Raw genomic sequence first — 19365 nt, 5'->3', positions numbered from 1 at the left:
CTTAATAAGTCAGGGGTCAACAACTTCCTGATGGGAGAGGTGGGAATCCTTATTCCCTGTTCGTCTATTTTTTTTTTTCAGTACGCAGGCCTCTCACTGTTGTGGCCTCTCCCGTTGCGGAGCACAGGCTCTGGACGCGCAGGCTCAGCGGCCATGGCTCAGGGGCCCAGCCGTTCCGTGGCGTGTGGGATCTTCCCGGACTGGGGCACGAACCCGCGTCCCCTGCATCTGCAGGCGGACTCTCAACCACTGTGCCACCAGGGAAGCCCTCCCTGTTTGTCTTGTTTCCACCCGGAGGCACATCAGCTGCTGGAGTCTCTCAAAGGGGGAGCGGGGGGGGGGGACAAATCTTCATTGCAGGGTACATGGCAGGCTGTTAAACAGCCCCCTCCCTGTCCACTACATGCCAGTAGGAGCCCCCAGTCATTGTGACTAACAAAAATGCCTCCAAACCTCTCCAGAAGCCCCCTGGGGGCACAGTTGCCCCAAGTGAAATCCAACGAGCTAGACTCGCAGGCCTCCCCCCACCCCCCCTTGTCCCTTCTGGGGAGCTGCAGAGGGTCCACTGTGGTCTTCCCCCTGCCCCACTCGGGGAGGCCTGAGGGTCTTCTGTGGTGCCTGTGATGAACAGTAGATCTGCTGAAATCAACTAAAGAATTAGCAAAACCACTGCATGCAGACTGAAAGCCACATCAGTAATGAAGGAGATGTTTTGATCTGCAGTTACCTGTCTTCTATATCCATCTCTCAACTCGCCCTAAACTCACAAGGGGATGAGCTTCAGGACTTTGGGGTGTCCTAGGGCACCTTGGGTGCCCTGTGCTTAGTAGGCATTAGGGCGCGCTCTTGCCTCCCCCGCCTCCCAGCGGCCAAAGCAACCCCACTCACCTCCCACCGACCACCATCCCTCCCACAAGAAGGGATTTTCACGGCTCAAGGATTCATATTGTCACTTTTCTTATTTACAAAATCAGTAAACACACACATGATTCAGAGAGGGGATGAGCCCTCAGCAACACTCTCCTTCACCCTGGGCTTGGACCTCAGTCCTGGACTACAGAATCCACCCAGCAGGAAAGGGATCCGGCAAAGTCTTTCCCTCTCTTTGTAACTTACAGACATGAGAGAATTGAGTAGGAGGTGAATTCTGGGGGCCAGGACCAGGGTGGGATGACAGGGTAGGAAAGCAGGGACAGGAGATAAGTGAGGGAAAGGATATACAGTTTTATAAATAACTAGACAAGATCTGAGCATTTCTTTTGTGGGGGGAGTGCAGACAGGAAGACTAGAGGCATGCAGGGGCAGAAGTGGGAAGGGGAGAAATAGAGCTTGGGGCCAGAGTTGGTGAGGGGTTATCTCTGAGCCTTGATTTGCCTCATCTTTAAAATGAATGGGTTGCCCTAGATGATGCCAAAAGCAACTTGCTTGCTCTGACATGCTAGGACTCTATAGGGTTCTAGGCCTGCGGGGCTTTGGGACCAGAGCCCTGGCAATTGGAAGGGCTGGTGAGCACCCCCGGAGAGGTGGTTGATGCCCAAACAGGCTATGTCTCATCCCCAGGCTGGTACTGGGGTTCTGTGGAGGTAAAGTAGTCCTCCAGGAAGGACTGCAGGTACTCGAAGGTAGGCCTCTCATCCGGGTCCAGACGCCAGGTCTGTTCCATGACCTCGTACAGGGATGCTGGGCAGCCTGTGGGGCACGGCATGTGGTAGCCATGCTCCACCTGTTCCAGCACTTCCCGTTTATTCATGCCTGGAGGGTGGGGCTCCGTCAGTCAGGGGGCTTAGCCCCTCCTGAAGAGGCAACCAGGAAGAAGCCCTTCCCATGACCACCCTTCCACCTCCCCACCTCCCAGCAAACCTGGGTAGGGGACTCGGCCCTTGGTGATGAGTTCAGTGAGCAGGATCCCAAAGGACCACACATCTGACTTGATGGTGAATCTGCCAAAGAGGGCAGCCTCTGGGGCTGTCCACTTGATGGGGAACTTGGTCCCTGGGGAGATTGGGGGAGAAGGGAAAGTTAGTGCAGAAATCCCTGGGGACAGCTGGATTAAGAGAATGGCATCTTTAGGACTGGAGACCCTAAGCACAGAGGTCTCTGGGCATAACAGAAAAGACCTGGTATCTAGCCAGCACTTGTTACTGTGTCTAGTATAGTACCGGGCACTTTATAAACATTGTAATAATTCCCATCATAATAATAGCTAACACTTGTATAGCCTTTACCATGTGCCAGGCACCATTTTAAGCGATTTACATGCATTAATTCAATTAACTTTCATGAAAACCCTGTGAGTTTTATTACTATTTTTTTTACTATTACTATTATTATCCCCATTGTGCAGAAGAGGAAAAGGTGGCACTGAGTAGTTAATAACTTGCCCAAATCACACAGCTTGTAAGTGTCTAGGATTCATACCCAGGCATTCTGGCTACAGCATTTTCCCTATTACACTCTATGGTCTTTCACTTGAGATTTATAGCAGTGCCTTGCACATAGTAGGTGCTTGGTAAATATCTGTTGACTTACTGTTGTCTGAATATTTTCATTGAGAATTTTATTGTGAGAAAAGACAGCTCCCAGAGAGGTTAGGTGACTTGCCCAAGTCCACATGGTTGGTAAGTGAAGGAGCTGGGTTTGAACCCAGAGTTGCCTCTTACACTACATTAGAGTGGGAATGTCCCGGATGGTCTGCGGGAATGTGGGGCCCCATGGCAGCCCCTTGGTGCACTGGGGAGCTCTTGGAAGGTGGGGTGAGGCAGGGCACCTTGATGGGGGTTGTATTCATCATCCTCGATGAGACGGGCCAGCCCGAAGTCAGCAATCTTGCACAGCAGCCGCTCCCCCACAAGGATGTTGGCTGCCCTCAGGTCTCGGTGGATGTAGTTCATGCGCTCCATGTAGGCCATGCCCTCAGCTACCTGGGGGCGAAGGTATAGAGAGATGGGAACACCATGGTTTGCGTGGGGGATCATTTGAAAAACCCACTTTCCAGACTGGGGCTGAAAGAGAGGGGCAGTGCCCTGCCTCAGGTCGCACAGATGATCCAGGGGGCTGGGGCTGCACTTCCAGGGGTAGGCTAGGCGTTTGAGGACACAGGGATTTGTGGAAAATAATAGGAGGGGCTCTGAGAGTTAAAGGCTGTTGTCCCAGTTTACCTGGGCTGCCATGTCCACCAGTTGGGGCAGCCTCAAATCCCAGCCCTCCCGGTCCTTGAGGAACTCCAGCAAGCTACCTGGGGAGGAGAACTCAAAAAATCAGCATCAAGACACTACTCCCAGCTCCAGGCTTGCCTTCTCTCTCTTGGCCTCGCCCCTCTCCATGACTCCTCTCACATAGTTTGACCCCATCCCTTGCTCCCAGGCCTCTCACCCTAGATCCGCCCCCGCTCAGGATTCTGCCAGGTGCCTCAACCCTTCACAGATCTCGCCCAGGCCCTACTCTCACAGACACCCTGATTCTGCCCACGTCTCATTTCTTCTCTTCCTCCATCTTCCCTAGACAAACCCCACTAAGACTCTGCCCCAGATCCTTTCTCATCACAGATCCCGCCTTCACTCGCCCAAGCTCCACCCACCAGCTGACCACCCACGAGGCTCCGCCCCCAGGCCGGGCCCGCCCCGTCTAACTTGGCCCCGCCCCCACTCCCAGCGCTCCTGTGTTTTCACTCATTCCGGCCCCTCACTCGGACCCTGCCCATTGTTCCTCGCCCCATCCCAAGTCGCCACCCAAGTTCCTCCCCCAGAGACACGCACCTTAACTTCGCCCCAAATCCCGCCCTTCCAGACTCCGCCTCATGACCCCGCCCCTCACCGTGGCACAGGAATTCTGTCACGATGTAGATGGGCTCCTCCGACACGACTGCGTACAGCTGCACCAGCTTGTCATGGCGCAGCAGCTTCATGATCTGCGCCTCCGCCAGGAAGGCCTTCGGGGACATGGTGCCCGGCTTCAGCGTCTTCACCGCCACCTTCGTGCTGCCGTTCCACATGCCTGTCGGGCGGAAAGGCTTGTCAGGACCGGCTCGCCGCCGTCCCAAGCCCTCGCCCCTGCCTCGGGCCCCGGCCCCCGCTCCCAGGACCTCCGTACCCAGCCACACATCCCCGAAGCAGCCGGTACCCAGCCGGCGCTCGAGCGCGATGGAGCTGCGGCTGATCTCCCAGGCGTCCTTGGCCAGGCCCAGCGTCTGCGGCTTCACGGTGGTGCAGGCCGCCGTGAGCAGGTGGCACAGCCCATCGTTCACCTCTGGGCAGTGGGGGATTGGGAGGTTGGAGGTCAAAGGCAGACCAGAATGGCCCACACATTCCTCACCCCACCCCAGCCCCCAAGATCAGTTATAAGGAACTAGGACACAGCTGAGGTCACAGGCCAGGGCAGAAGGCAACCTGGTCCACTGAGTAGGTGAACATGTTGGTGCCCAGGGAACGAGGTGGCACCAGAGGGAGAGATGATCCCTGAAAGGATTGGGGCCTTTGCATAAGAGGTGGCCTCCAGCTGGGCCTGACAGGTAGAAATGGATTTGGGAATTCCAGACAAAGGTGTGGACATGAAGCCCTCACCCTTCCACGGACCTATCCTTGGCCTAACCAACCAAAGCAGAAACCAGGCATGGATGCTAACCTTCCCCTCAACCCCACAGCCCATCCTCCAAGTCAGGTCCACTCAGTCTCCTACCCAGCTCAGACATTAGAGGGCATCGTTTGGCCATGGACAGCTTCATGCCTCAGTTTCCTCTGGAAACCTACAGAGCAGGATCTTGGGCTGGGAGCCCGGATATTTGGGTTCTAGTTCTGGTCCAGCCACTACTGCTTTGGGAGCCCCTTCTCTGGGCCTCAGTCTCAGCGGATTGGTTCAGGAATCTGAAGCACACGCCAGCCTTGAGGGCTGCTCTCACCCAGGTAGTGCTGCACCAGCTCCTGTACCGAGTAGAACTGAGCCCTCGTGGTGATGTAGTAGCCACCTGTGTCCAGCTTGCGGATCTTGTAATGCTTCACGTGATCGCCTCTGGCCTGGTCCCAATCCCGGATGGACAGGGAGTAGGCGCCTGTGGGCAAGGGTCACCTCTGGGCCAGCTTTCCTCGTCATCCCCAGTCTGGGAGCCCAGAGAGGCCCACAGGGCTGGGGACTCTGAGGTTGGATGGCCACATCCCCTGAACCCAGTCCCAGCTTTACCTCTGCCCCTCCAACCCTGTCCCAGTCGTGGCCCTGTCCCAAGCCCCACCCCACGGCTCCTAGCCTCCCCCCTAAAGGCTAGGCTTCCCTGTTGTATGGTCAGTGGCACAGCCCCACCTTTGGTGGTCTCGCTCTCTCGAATGAGAAAGGCCCCCCGGGGGTTCCCCGGGGAGAGCAGCTGCCTCTCTGAGTCCTTCCTCCCGATCTTTCCAAAGTACCACCTGTTGGGAGGGCAGGCAAGAGTCAGATACACCCAGTTCAACCCCCAACCCAGCCTCCTGGGAAAAGTCACCTCAGTAGCCAAGATTCAGCCTGATTGGGAGGATCACAGAGAAGGCGAATGTAGAATGCCTGGTACACAGAAGGTGCCCAATAAAGGTTAGACTTCTCTCCACTCTCTGGGTTTCTCTTGAATTTAAATTGCTAGAACCCCGGTCATCAGTGACCTCATCAGGGTCCATCTCACTACCGCTCCTTCCATAGGCTCATTTACAGATGAGGAACTTGAGGCACAGAGAGGGGAACTGACCTGCCCACAGGGCTGGCTGATGAGCTCTACCTGAAATCCTTTGCCACCCACCCTACTTCTTTTCCCACCATCGCAGGCAGTCGCTCAGATTCCTCTCCCTGCACACATCTCAAACCCTTTCCTCATTTGTCGTCCAGATCGACACCCCTTCCTGCTTCTCTTCCCCTCCTTTTTTTTCCCCCCCTCGGCTGCACCTCGTGGCTTGTGGGATCTTAATTCCCTGACCAGAGATTGAACCCGGGCCACGACAGCGAAAGCGCCGAGCCCCAACCACTGGACTGACAGGGAACTCCCTCTTCCCCTCTTTTTGACGGCTGCTGCCCAGCTCTGACTGCTGCTTTTCCTCCACTCTCTTAAATCTGGATGTTGTTCTAAGTCTCTACTTCAACCTCAGACCTCAAGCATCCCTGCTGTCTCTTGGATATTCTTTCTGGGACTGAACTGTAGCCTGAAACCAACTGTGAGAGTACACTGGGAGAGTCGAGGTGACCGTAGGTGTCATAGAAGACTCAGATGTCGTTTGATCACTAAATTGGCCTGTGACCATCTTGGGCTGAATTAAAAGGAGCATAGTTTTCAAATCAAGGGAGATGGCAGTCTCAGTGAACTCTGGGACTGTCAATCCATACCTGGGTACTACGCACAGTTTGGGGAAGAGGGGAAGGCATTGGCGAATAGCGTGTCCAGGAGGGCAGGCAGGGTGGGAAAGGAGAAACTGTTGAAGAACTATGCAGACAGAACACATTCCCAAGTTTTATCAATGCTCTGCCCCCACTCACACCCATGACATTAGCTACATCCTTAATAATTGACGTAATCATAACACCGCTTATTTTGTGTCAAGCTCTGCTGTCATACATATATGTATTCATTTAAGTCTTATAACAACACTGTGAAGTAGGTACTATTATTAACCCCCATTAGACAGACGAGAAAATTGAAATGCCTAGTGGTTAAGCAACTTACCCACAGCCACTCGACTCTTAAGCTGTGCTGCCGGAACGGGAACCCAAGCTGTCTGCTCTAGGGCATGCGCTCTTGACCACGACACTGTTCTTAACCATGACACTGCATGGAGTGCCTCTCTGAACTTCACAACACTGCCGCCGAGATGTGGACCCCCAAACCTCTCATCTTCTGCCTCATCACCTCTCCTCTCCTCCACGCCTCCTACCACCCTCTCCAGATGAAGGCCTCATCCCATTTGAGCTCAGGACCCCGTTCACTCCCATCTGCTCAAGGACACCTCTCCCCCACCGACCAGCCCCCATCAGCAGCCTCTCCATCCCACCACCAGCCTCTACATATGCCCACATTTCTTCCTTCCCCAAAGGAAACCGTTCTAAGCTCTATCCTGCCATCAACATTCTGCTATATCTCTCACCTTCCTTCACTTGAAAAAGCACTTCACACTTGGGTCTCTACTTCCTCACCTCCCACTCCCTCCCAGGCTCTGCTGTCTGGCCTCCACCCCCACTTCACATGGAGAGATCTCTCACCAAGGTCACCCCCACTGCCAAATCCAGTGGCAGCCTCTGACACTCCCTCTCTTGTTTCCTGAAACCTCCCCTCCACCCTCTTGGCTGTTCTGACTTAGCCTGGCCTGGTTTTCCAACAGCTCTTTCCAAAGTTGGGTCCTAGGGCCAATCTCTTTCTCACTCTTCTCCCTCTTCCTTCACTCCCCTGTGCAGCTCTATTTATCATCTCCACTCTGAAGAGTCCTGCCACCCCAGCCCAGGTGTGCCCTCTGCAGGAGCCACAGCAAACAAACTAAGGAGCCTTAGTTCCAATGAGAATAAGATGCCCCTTCCTCTGGGCTAATTCAGGGGCATGGCTTGGCATGGGCTGGGCACCTCGCATACAAAGCACAACTTAATCTAATTGCTGGCCGTCTCTTCCATGTGGGTGTTCCTCTCCACGAATTCAACCTAACAAGCTCGCTCATGTATCTGTGCCTGCTCCTGTGTTCCCCACTTTAGCAAATGGCACCCACTCAGTTCCTCAGGAAGGTTTTGGGTCACCCTGGATTCCTCCCACTCCCCATAGCCCAATGGCAACTCAGTCACCAAGTCCTGGTGACTCCCATTCTGCCGTCTCTCCAATCTTTACTTTTCCCATATATGTATGTATATGTGAGGCTAGATAAAGAGTTTTTATGAGCCTCAGTTTCCTCATCTGTAAAATGGGACAATAATAATATCCATAGTGTTACTGTGAGAATTAAATGAACCTAGATAGGTAAAGTATCTGTCATAGTATCTCAATTACATCAAGATACTCCATAAATGATACTTGCCTGATTCCTTAATAGAATTAATTCTAAGTAATGCCCCCTTCCATCTGTTTAGCACTTTACAATTTTTTTTTAAAGTTCATACACTGCTGTTATCTCCGAGAGGCTGTATATATATAATGCTTAGCAAATGTAGCCAGACTATCTGGGTTCAAATACCAGCTCCACCTACTTACTAGCCATGTGAACTGGGCAGGATATTTAATTTCTCTGTGCCTCAGTTTCCTCATTTGTAAAATAGGATTCTATTAGTTTCTAACTTTGTTAATGCACAGGAAGCACTTTGAATAGTGTCCAGAACATAGTACATGCTAGATAATATTTACTTACTCTTAGTGTCATCATTATTATCTTTTTATCCTCACAAAGATCTTACAGAATTACAGGTAAGGAGATAGGCTCAGAGTAGAGCTGTGACTTGCCCAAGAGGTGGCCTTGAGTCTGGACTCCAGGGTCCTGTCTGTAAGGCTGGCCTCCCCCCAACCCCTACTTACTCTTCAGCCTGGATGGAGTCCACAGGGGCCACGTAGTTGCTGGGAATGTAGCCAGTTTGTCCAGAGCTGAGAGACCGAGCCTCCCACCAGTCACCCTCGCTGAAGGCACAGAACAGGCGGCGTCGTTGGCACCCCAGCCCCTGGGGCACCATGGGGCCAGGCAGGGTCACGCCGAGGATCAGGTGGACACTGGCCCTGCCAACCCCTCACCTTGGGTACACACCCTCCCCAAGGCTTTCGTCTGTTCTGCCCCAGCCACTGCAGCTGCCCCGGGAGCTTCTCCCTGCTGAAGGAATATGTCTGGGGACATCTGGGCCTCCTGGCTTTCTTTTCTGACACTTCAGCTGGGCTGGGGTTTGGGCGGGCAGTGGACAGCTAACTAGGTCACTTCTCCATTAAAAACCCCTCCAATGGCTATATTTCCTTCTTGATAAAATCCAGACTCCTCAAGATGGCTTAAAGAGCCCTGCAGAATCTGCTCCCACCCACCTCTCCAGGATCTGCTCTCTCTGTTCTGCACTTCATACTTTATGGCCCACCTATACTGAACCACTTGGTGGTTTCCAGAAGTCATCATTTAGTTTCGTTCTCTCTAGTTTCATTCTCTCTCGCTCTCTCTTCCTTTTTTCTCACCCCTTCTTTCAATGTCTATTCATTTTTCTAGTCTCAGCTTAGAAATCCCTTCCAGAAAGCCTGCCCTGATCACTACTACCCTGGAGACCATGGCTGGTGTTCTTTCTGTGCCCGTAGTTCTTCAGGCTTCCCCTACATAGTAGCAACCACCCCGGCCTGTGATTGTCAAGTATCCCTCCCCAACTAGGCTAGAGCTTTCTGAGGACAAGGAGCAGGCAGGATTCCTCTCCGGGTCCTGCTCCCGGTCTAGGCCGTGTCCTGAGCTGGTGGCCTGATCACTTACATGTTGTTCAGGATGTGGAACTTCTCGCCCTTGGCGAAGGTGAGGTCATCCTCTGTTCGGGCCTCATAGTCATAAAGGGCGATGAACAGGGTCACCCCAGTCCCTGCAGAGTCAGGGCTACTCATCAGGGGGCACCACAGGGGCTGCACCCCCAGAGTCCTGTTCCACAGCCAGGCACTACGCCTCCCCACTGCTGCAGTGCACTGGCTCGCAAAGGTCTTTGGAATGCAGTGGATTTCTGCTTTGGACGTGGATTCAGGACACACACCTTCAAGCCCATCCCTCCCCCCTTGGGGGCTCCCTGGGGAGTCACTTCTGCTCTCCCCCACCAAGCAGACTTCCCACCGGCATCTGTCATCAGAGTCCTTCTCTCAGACTGGGAACAGAACTATGTCTCCCCTTCAGACTGGGGTTTCTGAAGGTAGGGCTGTACATACTCCCTCAGACTGTGCGCTAAAAGCAGGGCCGTGTCTCCCAAATCATAATGGAGGCTCCTAAGGGCAAGTCCAAGTCTCTCCGTCCCCTAGGTCCTGCCAGGGTCCAGTCAGTGCCTGACTCCAGCCCATTGGACTCACCTGAGATGCCCCTGATGGTGCCCCCATTGAGGAAGGCGGGGCTGGCGGGCTGAGGGGAGAAGTTGTTGTAGTTGGGGATATGGGCGAAGGAGGATGCAGGCCGGCCCTGAGTAGGGGCAGGGCCACAGCAGTCTGCAGCCCCGTAGCCCCTGAAGTCCTCTTCCAGGCCACCATCCTCCTTGGGCCCCGGCTCCAACTTCTTGCAGAACACACAGCCCATTCCACGTGCCCTGCTACAGAACGGGGGCATGCTTCACTTGGGGCCCCTGCCAGATATGCCACCCTAGGCACACATGCACGCACGCTTGCACACACACACTCACGCAGGCATGCAGCTTTCTCTCTCAGGCCTGGAGTAGGGGGTGTCCTCCCTAGTGAGGGATAGAGGTGGGGCCGGGCCACCGTTGCGTCCACCCCCGCAGCTGCCTTAGTGTGTGTGGAGAGAGTATGTGTCTCCTCCACGGGGCTGGTTTTCTGCTTCACGATGTTGCTGTGTTCATTTACATATTTTTGCCTCCTAGCGCTTCAATGTGTTGGGTTTCCGTGACTCCGTCAGAGTGCTCGTGTGTGTATCTCTGAGTATTTGTGAGTTTGCTGGTGTGTGTGTGTGTGTGTATGTGCAGCCTTTTGTGAATGTCTGCGTCTGTGTGTGTATGAGTGTGTGTATGTTTATTGCATGTGATGACTCTGTGTGTTCATGTCTGTATGAGTATTACGTATGCATGTGTTTCTGTGTGAGCGTGCATGTGCGTGCCTGTGTGTGTGTGTGTGTGTGTGACTGTGCATGCAGGTGGGTGTGTGTGAGTGGGTGCCTCTGTATCTGTGTGTCACGTCTGTGTGCATAGCCCTGAGTGGGAGTATTTGTGCCTGTCTGCGTGTGTGTATCTGTGTGTGTAGGTCTGTGTAAGTAGGTGTGCATGTCTCTGTGGGTATGTGTGTGTGCATGTCTATGTATCAATGTGTGTTTGTGTGTAAGTGTGTGTGAGGGCTGTGTGACTGCACCTGGAGCTTCCCTGCAGAGGGGGATCAAGGCCATTTCCTGTCGTGGGTCCAGCCTCTGGCCTTTCAAGCTGCCTCATTCCGGCTCCCCCATCTGTTACCTAGCAACAGGGTCCTTGTAGGAGGAGGGGGCTGTGAGGAATTGTGGGGCCCAGAAAAGCCACCCCTACCCCATTTCCTGACCCTGAGAGCCCTCCGTCCCCATTCCTCCCACTCACCCCTCAGGCCCCTACTCCTGGGTCAGTGGGGCTGCGGCATGGTCCTTGGGAGGGGCCAGAGACCTGAAGGCGAGACAGAGGACACGGAAGGTGAAGTCTCTGCCAGTGTTCCTGCAGCCAGATGCCGGCGCCTGTCCTCTCCGGGAAGCCAGGCGGCCCGGGCTCGGCCCTAGCGTGCCTTCTGCCTTCATTTTCCTTCCCACAGCCCCGGCTCACTTATACATCCACCCCCAGACAGGACACGCCACCACACCAGCCCTCTCGCGCTCATATCCACCCGACACACCAACACATAGAGTAGCACCCATGGCAGCGCACAGTGACACACCAGTACTCACAGCGCACGCTTGCATGAGTGTGCTCACCAGCACTGCCACACACCAACACAACTGACTCTCACACGAGCCCAGGCCCTGATGCATGGTAGCACACACAGGCACACACACGCCACAGGCTGCCTCTCAGGCTAACAGACTCGTACACTCACACACTCGGACCTTTGGGTTAGACTCATGTCTCTAATAGGATTTCTGTCAAGCGCTGCTCAGCTCACTACAGGCCTCTGGTCACTGTCTCCTAAAAACAAGCCCAGCCTCCGGGCGCTGCCTCTGTTCCCACCCTGAGCTGGGTAAACCCTGGCAACCCCAGGACTATGTCTGGTAGCTGAGTGCAGGTGGACACCTACCTCCAGAGCTTGTTCTTATCCCCACATCAGGGGAAGGCCCAGGTCAGAAGCCAGAGCCACCAGGGTCCCTTGGGGAACCCCTAAGTGAGCCAAGCCTTTGTGTCCTCTGAGCGACACGGCAGGCAGGTCATTGAGCAAGGGCTCTCCACGCCCCTCCAGAAACTCTGCCACTGCAACACTCAGAGAGGAACTGCTGGGGAGAGGGCTCGGTTTCCTCAGATATGAGATATGAGAGGGTTCACCAACACAGTGAACCCTGATTTCTCCCAGAGGGGCCCAAGGATCCTTGGGACAGGTGCCCGGTCTTGCTTTTCTCAACTCCCAAGTCCAGTTCCCTTTATGGATAGCCTCCCCCCTCTTCTCTATGGGTCCTGCCCCTCCTACCCAGCACGACTCACCTCTTCCAGGAAGCCTTCCTGGATCCACTGTATCCAGCTGCTTGGCTGATGGCTCTGTCACATCAGTGCCCTGACTCCCACTCTAGACCCACCAGCCTGTCTCATGCTCCACTGTAACCATTCTCCCGTGTGTGTGTGTGGGGGTGACACCCATGTGGTGAGCTGTGAAGCAGGCTGTGGTTTGAGCCCCAAAATAGGCCCTGTTCACCAAGCCATTGCCGAGGTCTTCACCTCAGGACCCCTCCCCTGGGGTGAAGCCACTGTCTGAAGGGCTACAGGGCTGGTTAGACTCAGGGAGAGAATAGACGTGGAGGTGGGGGGCATCTAGAGCTAAGGCAGGGGATTTCAGGCACTGAGGAAACAGGTGGGGGTAAGATGAAAACAAAGGTTATAGGGTGAGAATGGAGGTCTTCTCACAGGAAGACACATTGCACGTCTCAAACAACACAGAGCCCTACACGCAGGTCCACACGGCCCTCCCGACACCTTCTCAGACGCACACACGTCACCTCAGCTACACGCAGCGCCTCACACAGGGACTCTGAGCTCCTCTGTACAGATTCACAGATGCAGACATCTGTGAATACACACACACCTTCAGCCCTCACCCATCTACACACACACACACACATGCACACACACATGCACACACATGCACACACACATGCACACACACACACACACATGCACACACACATGCACACACACACAGCCTCTCCCAAAGAATAGCATATGGAGGATTTATAGCACTTCCTCTGTGCCAGCCACTGCATTCAACGCTTTATATATATATATTACCTCATTTTATTCTCACGACAACTCTACGAGGTAAGTATTATAATTATTGATAAGGCGACTGAGGCACAGAGAGGTTTAGAAACTTGCCCAAGGTCACACAGATGATGTATCCTGGCGTTTGGTTCCAGGATCTGAACCACTTCTCTCCATTGCCTGGTCACAGACACAGATGATTACAGCTATTCCTGCAAGCATGCACAGGTGCACAGAGCCCCCAGAGGGAAACCCAGAGATATATGTAGCTCCCCCATCCCTGAGTCACAGACCCACACAGAGCTCCCCTCTGTAAGAGATACAAACTTATACAACCTCTTGGGTCCCCACTTAGATACAATGCGGCCACTTCCAACAATACACAGGTACCTGTTACCACAATGTTTTCAAATCAGCCTAAGGGGAGCCCAGAATTCTGCACGCCTGGAGTGGAACGTGGGTTCAGAAACTGTCAGCTTCCGAGAAGGAGGCGGAAGGCTCTATGGGCTTAGGGAGAGCCCTGGCAAAGCAGCGGGGGCAGGGGTGAGGGTATCCTGGTATACTGACTTAAAAGAAAAGGGGAGAAAAGGGCCCTGATTTGTAGCAGTTGCTGATTTCCATGGTGTAAATATTCCCACCATGGCTGATTTCAAGTTACTGAAGTGACTTCCTGAACGCTGGGCTGGAAAGAGATTCGCAGAATCAGCTCCCAAGAGCCAGTACCAGCTAGCTAGCTCCAGCATATCACTGCCAGAAAGAAACAAAGAGAAGAGACAAACAGACAGAAATGAGAGGTAGAGAGACAGAGAGGGACAGAGACGGAGAAAGAGAGAGGCAGAGACAGAGAACTAAAGAGCTAAAGCTAGGAAAAAGAGAAAGGGAGCAGGTAGGGTCCTCTCTGCTTGGCATCTGCACGAAAATAGCCCCCCAGGACTCTGTCCTCACCTAGCTCTGATATCAACTACCAGCCACCAATTCCTAGGAGGGTAATTTGACTTCCTAAAAGTCTGGGGTGGGGGGGCAATGACTATTAGTTCTAAAATGCTAATTTATTAAACACCTACTCAGTGCCTGACATTGTGCCAAGCAATTCCCATGATTGATCTCATTTAGTGACCCTATGAGGTAGGTTTTATTTTTACCCCTATTTTACAGATAAAGAAGCTGAGTCACAAAGGTGTTAAATAACTTCCCTAAGATTAGCTACATAGCAAGTAAGGGGAAGCTAAAATGCAACCCCAATCAATTTGGCTCCAAAGCCCGTCATAAGCGATGTTGCATTTTGAAGTCCTTGTGAAAGCAATAACGTATGTACCTTAATGAGCACCTACAGTGTGCCAGGCCCTGTGCTACATGCCCTGAATTCTCATTACAGCCCAGCGAGGGGAAGTGACCTGCCCAGGGTCTCTCAGGCAATCACTGATTTTCATAGCTCTTAGAATCTGAATCCAGGTCTCTCTTTTCTCAGCGCTGATCTAGGCTGCCTGCTAACACCAGAAAGTCACTAGCTCAGAGAACGGCTACAAGTGTTCTGGTCGCTGCAGGGAGTTGAGTCTGTTAATAAACATGCCTCTTGAACATCTGGTTGACAGGAGTTGGTTTCCAAAGTCTGATCTGGATCAAGATCAGGTTGTGGATGTCAGAGCTGAGGTCCAGTCCTGGACCATGTTGTTCCCACCTTCAGCATCTCCCTCTGTGTGGTCCTACCCAGCTCTGGGGCCTTGGGTGAATAATGTGAGCCCTCTGAGCCTCAGTTTTTGCATCTGTACCTTCTGTGCAGTTATTGGGAAGGCTCTTGCCCAGTGTGGCTGAGTGAGGCTGAGAAGCATATGCTAGAATGACCCCAGGGACCATTTATCAGTCTACCTCCCTCTTGCGTGTAGGGGGGAAGTCACTTGCTGGAGGTCAAACAGCCAGACAGGGGATTCAAAGCCAGGATTATTAATTTGGGTCCAGAGTTCTGTTCCCGGCTATGCTCTCCAAAGCCTGAGCAGGAGGTCATGCTGTCCCTGACTGGTGAATGTCATATTTCCTACCCAGCTCCTGGCCAACTGATCACACCACCCCTGACATATGGCAGCTGGCCACCCAGCAGGGAACCTGCCTCCCTCCCACCCCTACTCCTGGACATAGGAGCCCCAGGCTCACCCATCTTCCTTGAGGTCCATACTTGTCAACGCCACATCAGGGCTTTGATGGAGACACAGGACGTCCTGTGGGATCTGAAGACAGATTTCGCCTCAAATTCTACCCTGCCTGACAACTAGCTTGAGACATTGGGCAAGTCAGTTCACTTCTCTCTGAGCTGCAGTTCCTTCACCTAGAAAATAGGAATCTAAATCTCTACCTCATGGGGTTGCTTCTGCGCATCAACTGAAGTCAAGCCCCTGAAAGCACAGGGCACTCAGTAGTTGCTCAGTGAACTTTCACTTCTGTTCCCTTCCCTTGGGGAAGCCCCCTCTGAGGCTGAGGGAGGAGGAGCTGCAAGGCTGAGAAGAAAGAGAAGTGCTCTGGGTGCGGCTGGAGGGCTGAGCTGACCCAGCTGCCTGGGGGATTTCACCATAAGGGAACTGGGACTGAACAGCAGCAGGAAACCACCATCCAGCAAGAGTTCCGGCTCCTCCTCAGGGCTCTGGGCTGGCCAGGAGCAGGCCCAAGTCTCAGCCCCGCTGCACACCGTCCCTCGCCAAGGCCTGACACCCCTGATGAATGCTTCCACCCCTCACTGGGACCCTCCACCCCTCACTGGCTCTAGTGCCCTTACTGAGCCCTCATCTCCCTCACTGAGGCCCTCGCCTCTCATAGGACCTCCAACCATCTCGCACCATTCCTGCTTGAGGCCTTACCACCTCCAGCCCTGAACACCCAGGGGCTGAGGCCATACCAGAGTCTGACTCTGCCACCCGTAGGGCCAGGTGCCTGCAGGGGGGAGAGGGGCCACACTCACTTTCCCCTCCACATGGCCCTGAGGGCGTCAGCTGAATTTCCTCCATTTCTTGTGGGTAAAGGTGGTTTCTCATCTGTTGCTGAAAACCTACTCATTAGCCTCTAAAATAGGGGTCTTGAGGGAATGGAGATTCTTGGGGGATGGGATCCATGGGTGGTCCAGGGGGAGCTGAGGGAACAGGAGCCTAGATTCCACTGTGTGGCCAGACTTCCCCGGGGTCCCATGGTAGCCCAGCCTGGTCTGCTCTGTGCAGGAAGGGCCCTGGCTCCTCCTTCCCCAGTTCTGGGGTCTCCCTACCCATCCTCCCAAAAGTCTGGCCACTTCCTTTGCCACGTCAGCCCCAGGTGGCTGCAGAGAACACCCAAACACCCACACATATGTTCACATGCCCATGCTCATTCACTCAAAGCCCAAAGCACATCCACAGACACTCTCCACCCTCACTCACCACTTCACATCCACTGGGGAGCAGGTGCCAGCCATGAAGCCCAGGAACCCCATACCTTCTTCCATCACACCCCTCCTCACCCGCTCCCCCCTCCAGAGGGCTACGTGTGATTTGGTAGGGTTCGGGGGGAACGCCGGCCTCATCTCTGGCTACTTCCTTCACCACATCAGGGACGGGATGCCCTGGACTCTGGGTCCCTACTGCTAGCCAGTCAGTCCTTCACTCCCAAACCTCCATCTTCCCATCTTAGAAGTGGGAACACAGCCCTGCTCTCCCACCACCACACACAGATGGAAGGATGCCAAAGGACTCAGGGATCACTGGTTTCAATAAAATGAAGTTTCCATAAAACTCATATTGAACTTTGTATTATTTGGAATTGAGAACGGCAAAACTTGCTGACAAACCAGTGCTTACACCATGAACATAAACACAAAAAATAGCAAAAAAAGGGGGGGCAGGGGTGTGGGGGACATATCTCAAACCTGCTGACTTTCCCAGTATGGGGCCTCAACAGACCCACAAACATTTATTTCACTAGAAGTCAGCTGTGTGCTGGTTCCTGGAGGCCCTGTCAGGCTTCTTGGTCCCGCTCCATGCTTTTGGGAAAGTGAAGGGGTGATAAGTCTTAACCCCTCCAGCACACTGGGCAAAAACTGGTTCTCATGACTGGGGATAAGGTGGGGAATGGGAGCTGGGTAGGGGCAGAGATAATGTCCTACATAATTCAAATGAGGAAAATGAGGCCCAGAGAAGCCCCATAACTTGCCTAAAGTAACACAGCAATCAAGGTCCCAGTCTGGCTAAGTCCCTGAGAATGCAGATTCCCCACCTCAGAATCCCTGAACACTGAGCATCATTGCCTTACTCCTCTGTCCCGCAGGCCGCCCTCGACTGAGGACCCAAAATGGGGGGGGAGGGGAGGGGACCAAAGGGGGCACCGCGGGCGTTGAGTCCTGCTGCAGCCAAGCGCTGGGCTCGGTCTCTCCGCCCTCTTGTTGCCATGGAGACAGCCCCTCCCTGCAATCGCGGTCAAAGGCAGGATTTCCGTCGGGGCGGCCAGCAATTCCCGGATCCCGAGAGGAACGTGGACCGAGACCGCCACCGCGGGCCAGGAGGGGGCACCCAGAGAGGCCCATCCCTGCCGAGGGCGGGGACTTCCCCAGGAAACGGGAACCCACGCCTCCAGCAAGTTGAAGGAGTCCCCTAGCCAACCGGGACCCGCCCACCTGTGCTGGGCGGGAGAGTCTAGGGGGCTGCAGCGTGGCAGCCTCCCCTCCCTTCCCAGCTACAGACTTCGCCCCCAACTTCTGCCGATTCCGGATAGGGGGACTTTCTGGACCACCGGAATTGCGCCCCACGTTCTGCGTCCTCCAGAAATGGTTCTCCTTGACCCCTTTCTGGCAAACTCCCTCACCTGATTCTCCCAGGCCCCCCAAATAGTAGTTCCTCTCTTCCAGACCCCTCAGCTTCTCCCCAAATTCTCGCTTTCAAGGTTCCCAGGCCCTTGTGGGGGTCCCCTCAGTTTCCCTCCCCCGACTCAGCCCCTTTCCCAAATTCTGTCTCTACAGGTTCCCTCCGTTTTCCCCACCAGACCATTTTGGGGGGTCCTTTTAGTTTACTTTCCCCATATTCCCTCATCGCCCTCCCCAAATTTTACCGGTTTCACTCTCCAGGCCTCCTCAGTTTTCCTTTACAGGCTCTTTTCAGAGCGGGGTCGCTTTGGCCTTCAACTCCCTCAGCAATCTTCCCCAAGTTCACGTCCCCCCACTCCCCAGCAACCCGGACCCTGGGGCCTAGGGCGGGCTGGGGGCGGGGCACCGCCTGCCCCTCCAGCCCCACCTGACTGCACCTACCTGGTCCCAGGGGACACCGCTTCTGACCGACCCCGGGGCTAGCCAGCCGGGGCTCCCAGCAGCCACAAGTACCGACGGGGGTGGGGGCGAGAAAACTGGGGTGCTGCCCGCCTCTGACCGCCGCCCCCTCTGGGCAGAGAGGAGGAAGCAGCCTCGGACTTCTCTTATTGCAGCCGCAGCGGCGCGGTGGCGGTGGCGACGGGGAGAACTTGCAGTCACGCCCCAGCCCCAAGCCAGCTGCCCGCAGCGGGGAGGGGCCCTCAAATCCCAGGCCCTCCCGCCCCCATTTCCCACCTTCCCCCGGGTTACCGCGGCTCGGCTTTCCCAGGCCTCCCCCTGCACCCTGGCTCCTGTCCCCAGACCTGAATCCCCAGCACAACCTTCCCAAGACCCCCTCCAAAGGGGCAGGTTCCTCACACCCAGAAGCACCTGCTCTTTTAAAATCATGGCATTTGAGGTTAAGAGGGGCTTTTCTCTATCACTGCCCCACCCCCCTTCTGCAGCTGAGAAAACTGAAGACAAGATGCGGACAGACCTTAACCCAAATTCTCACAGCCAGTTGACCTCAGACTGCTGTCACCAGGGCCACTTTGGATCCAGTCACCACACCTTGCCATCCTTGGGGACTGAGCGCCGTGGAGGCAGGGATCTAGGACAGTGGGGAGCAGCAGAAGACCCTTCTCTTAGGAAACTGCTTTTCAGAGGATCAGTCACTGGGCTACACTGAGGAAGCAGGGAGATGTCAAGCCTCCCCCCACACCCAAGTTTTAGAAAAACTGAGTAGCATCTTCTATCACAGTTCCAGCCTTTCCAAGGTCAGGGAAGACCCTGACCTCCCCTCAACCTGGGGTTCAATCCCCCCCCCCACCACCACTATTACTTCTTCAGCCTTCAGCCAGGACCAGGAGAATCCCTCCTGTCTGGGGAGGAAGAGATGTGTGTGGGAGGGCTGTTTGGTGGAGAAGTATGTGTGTTGGGATATAGTGGGGAGGCAGGTAGCGTGTGTAAGAACAGGTGTGTGTGTGTGTGTGTGAGTGTGTGATTGGAGGCAATGAACGTGATGA

General features: G+C 54.4%; 1 protein-coding gene across 6 annotated transcripts; it reads right to left on the bottom strand.

The window, feature by feature from the left end:
• Positions 1–940: 940 nt before the first annotated feature.
• FGR (FGR proto-oncogene, Src family tyrosine kinase) lies at positions 941–18435 on the bottom strand. Of its 6 annotated transcripts, none has more exons than XM_019938352.3 (13): positions 18302–18435; positions 11197–11259; positions 9980–10212; positions 9405–9507; positions 8489–8587; positions 5290–5393; positions 4895–5044; positions 4090–4245; positions 3814–3993; positions 3159–3235; positions 2768–2921; positions 1861–1992; positions 941–1752 (listed from the first exon to the last, which is right to left on the bottom strand). In XM_019938352.3, exons 3-13 carry the CDS (start codon positions 10197–10199, stop codon positions 1544–1546), a joined length of 1584 nt encoding a protein of 527 aa, XP_019793911.1. In that variant the 5' UTR covers positions 10200–10212; positions 11197–11259; positions 18302–18435; the 3' UTR covers positions 941–1543. The 6 variants fall into 6 exon arrangements, with proteins under 6 accessions (XP_019793911.1, XP_019793912.1, XP_033695861.1 ...); XM_019938353.3 differs by having other exon boundaries at positions 9980–10209; XM_033839970.2 differs by lacking the exon at positions 18302–18435 and adding an exon at positions 15199–15661 and having other exon boundaries at positions 9980–10209.
• Positions 18436–19365: the final 930 nt, after the last annotated feature.

The sequence above is a fragment of the Tursiops truncatus genome, chromosome 1 (genome assembly GCF_011762595.2).
Source record: "Tursiops truncatus isolate mTurTru1 chromosome 1, mTurTru1.mat.Y, whole genome shotgun sequence".
Taxonomy (NCBI): Eukaryota; Metazoa; Chordata; class Mammalia; order Artiodactyla; family Delphinidae; genus Tursiops; species Tursiops truncatus.
Note: the sequence above shows the minus strand (reverse complement) of the source record. Positions and strands in the feature narration are given on the sequence as shown.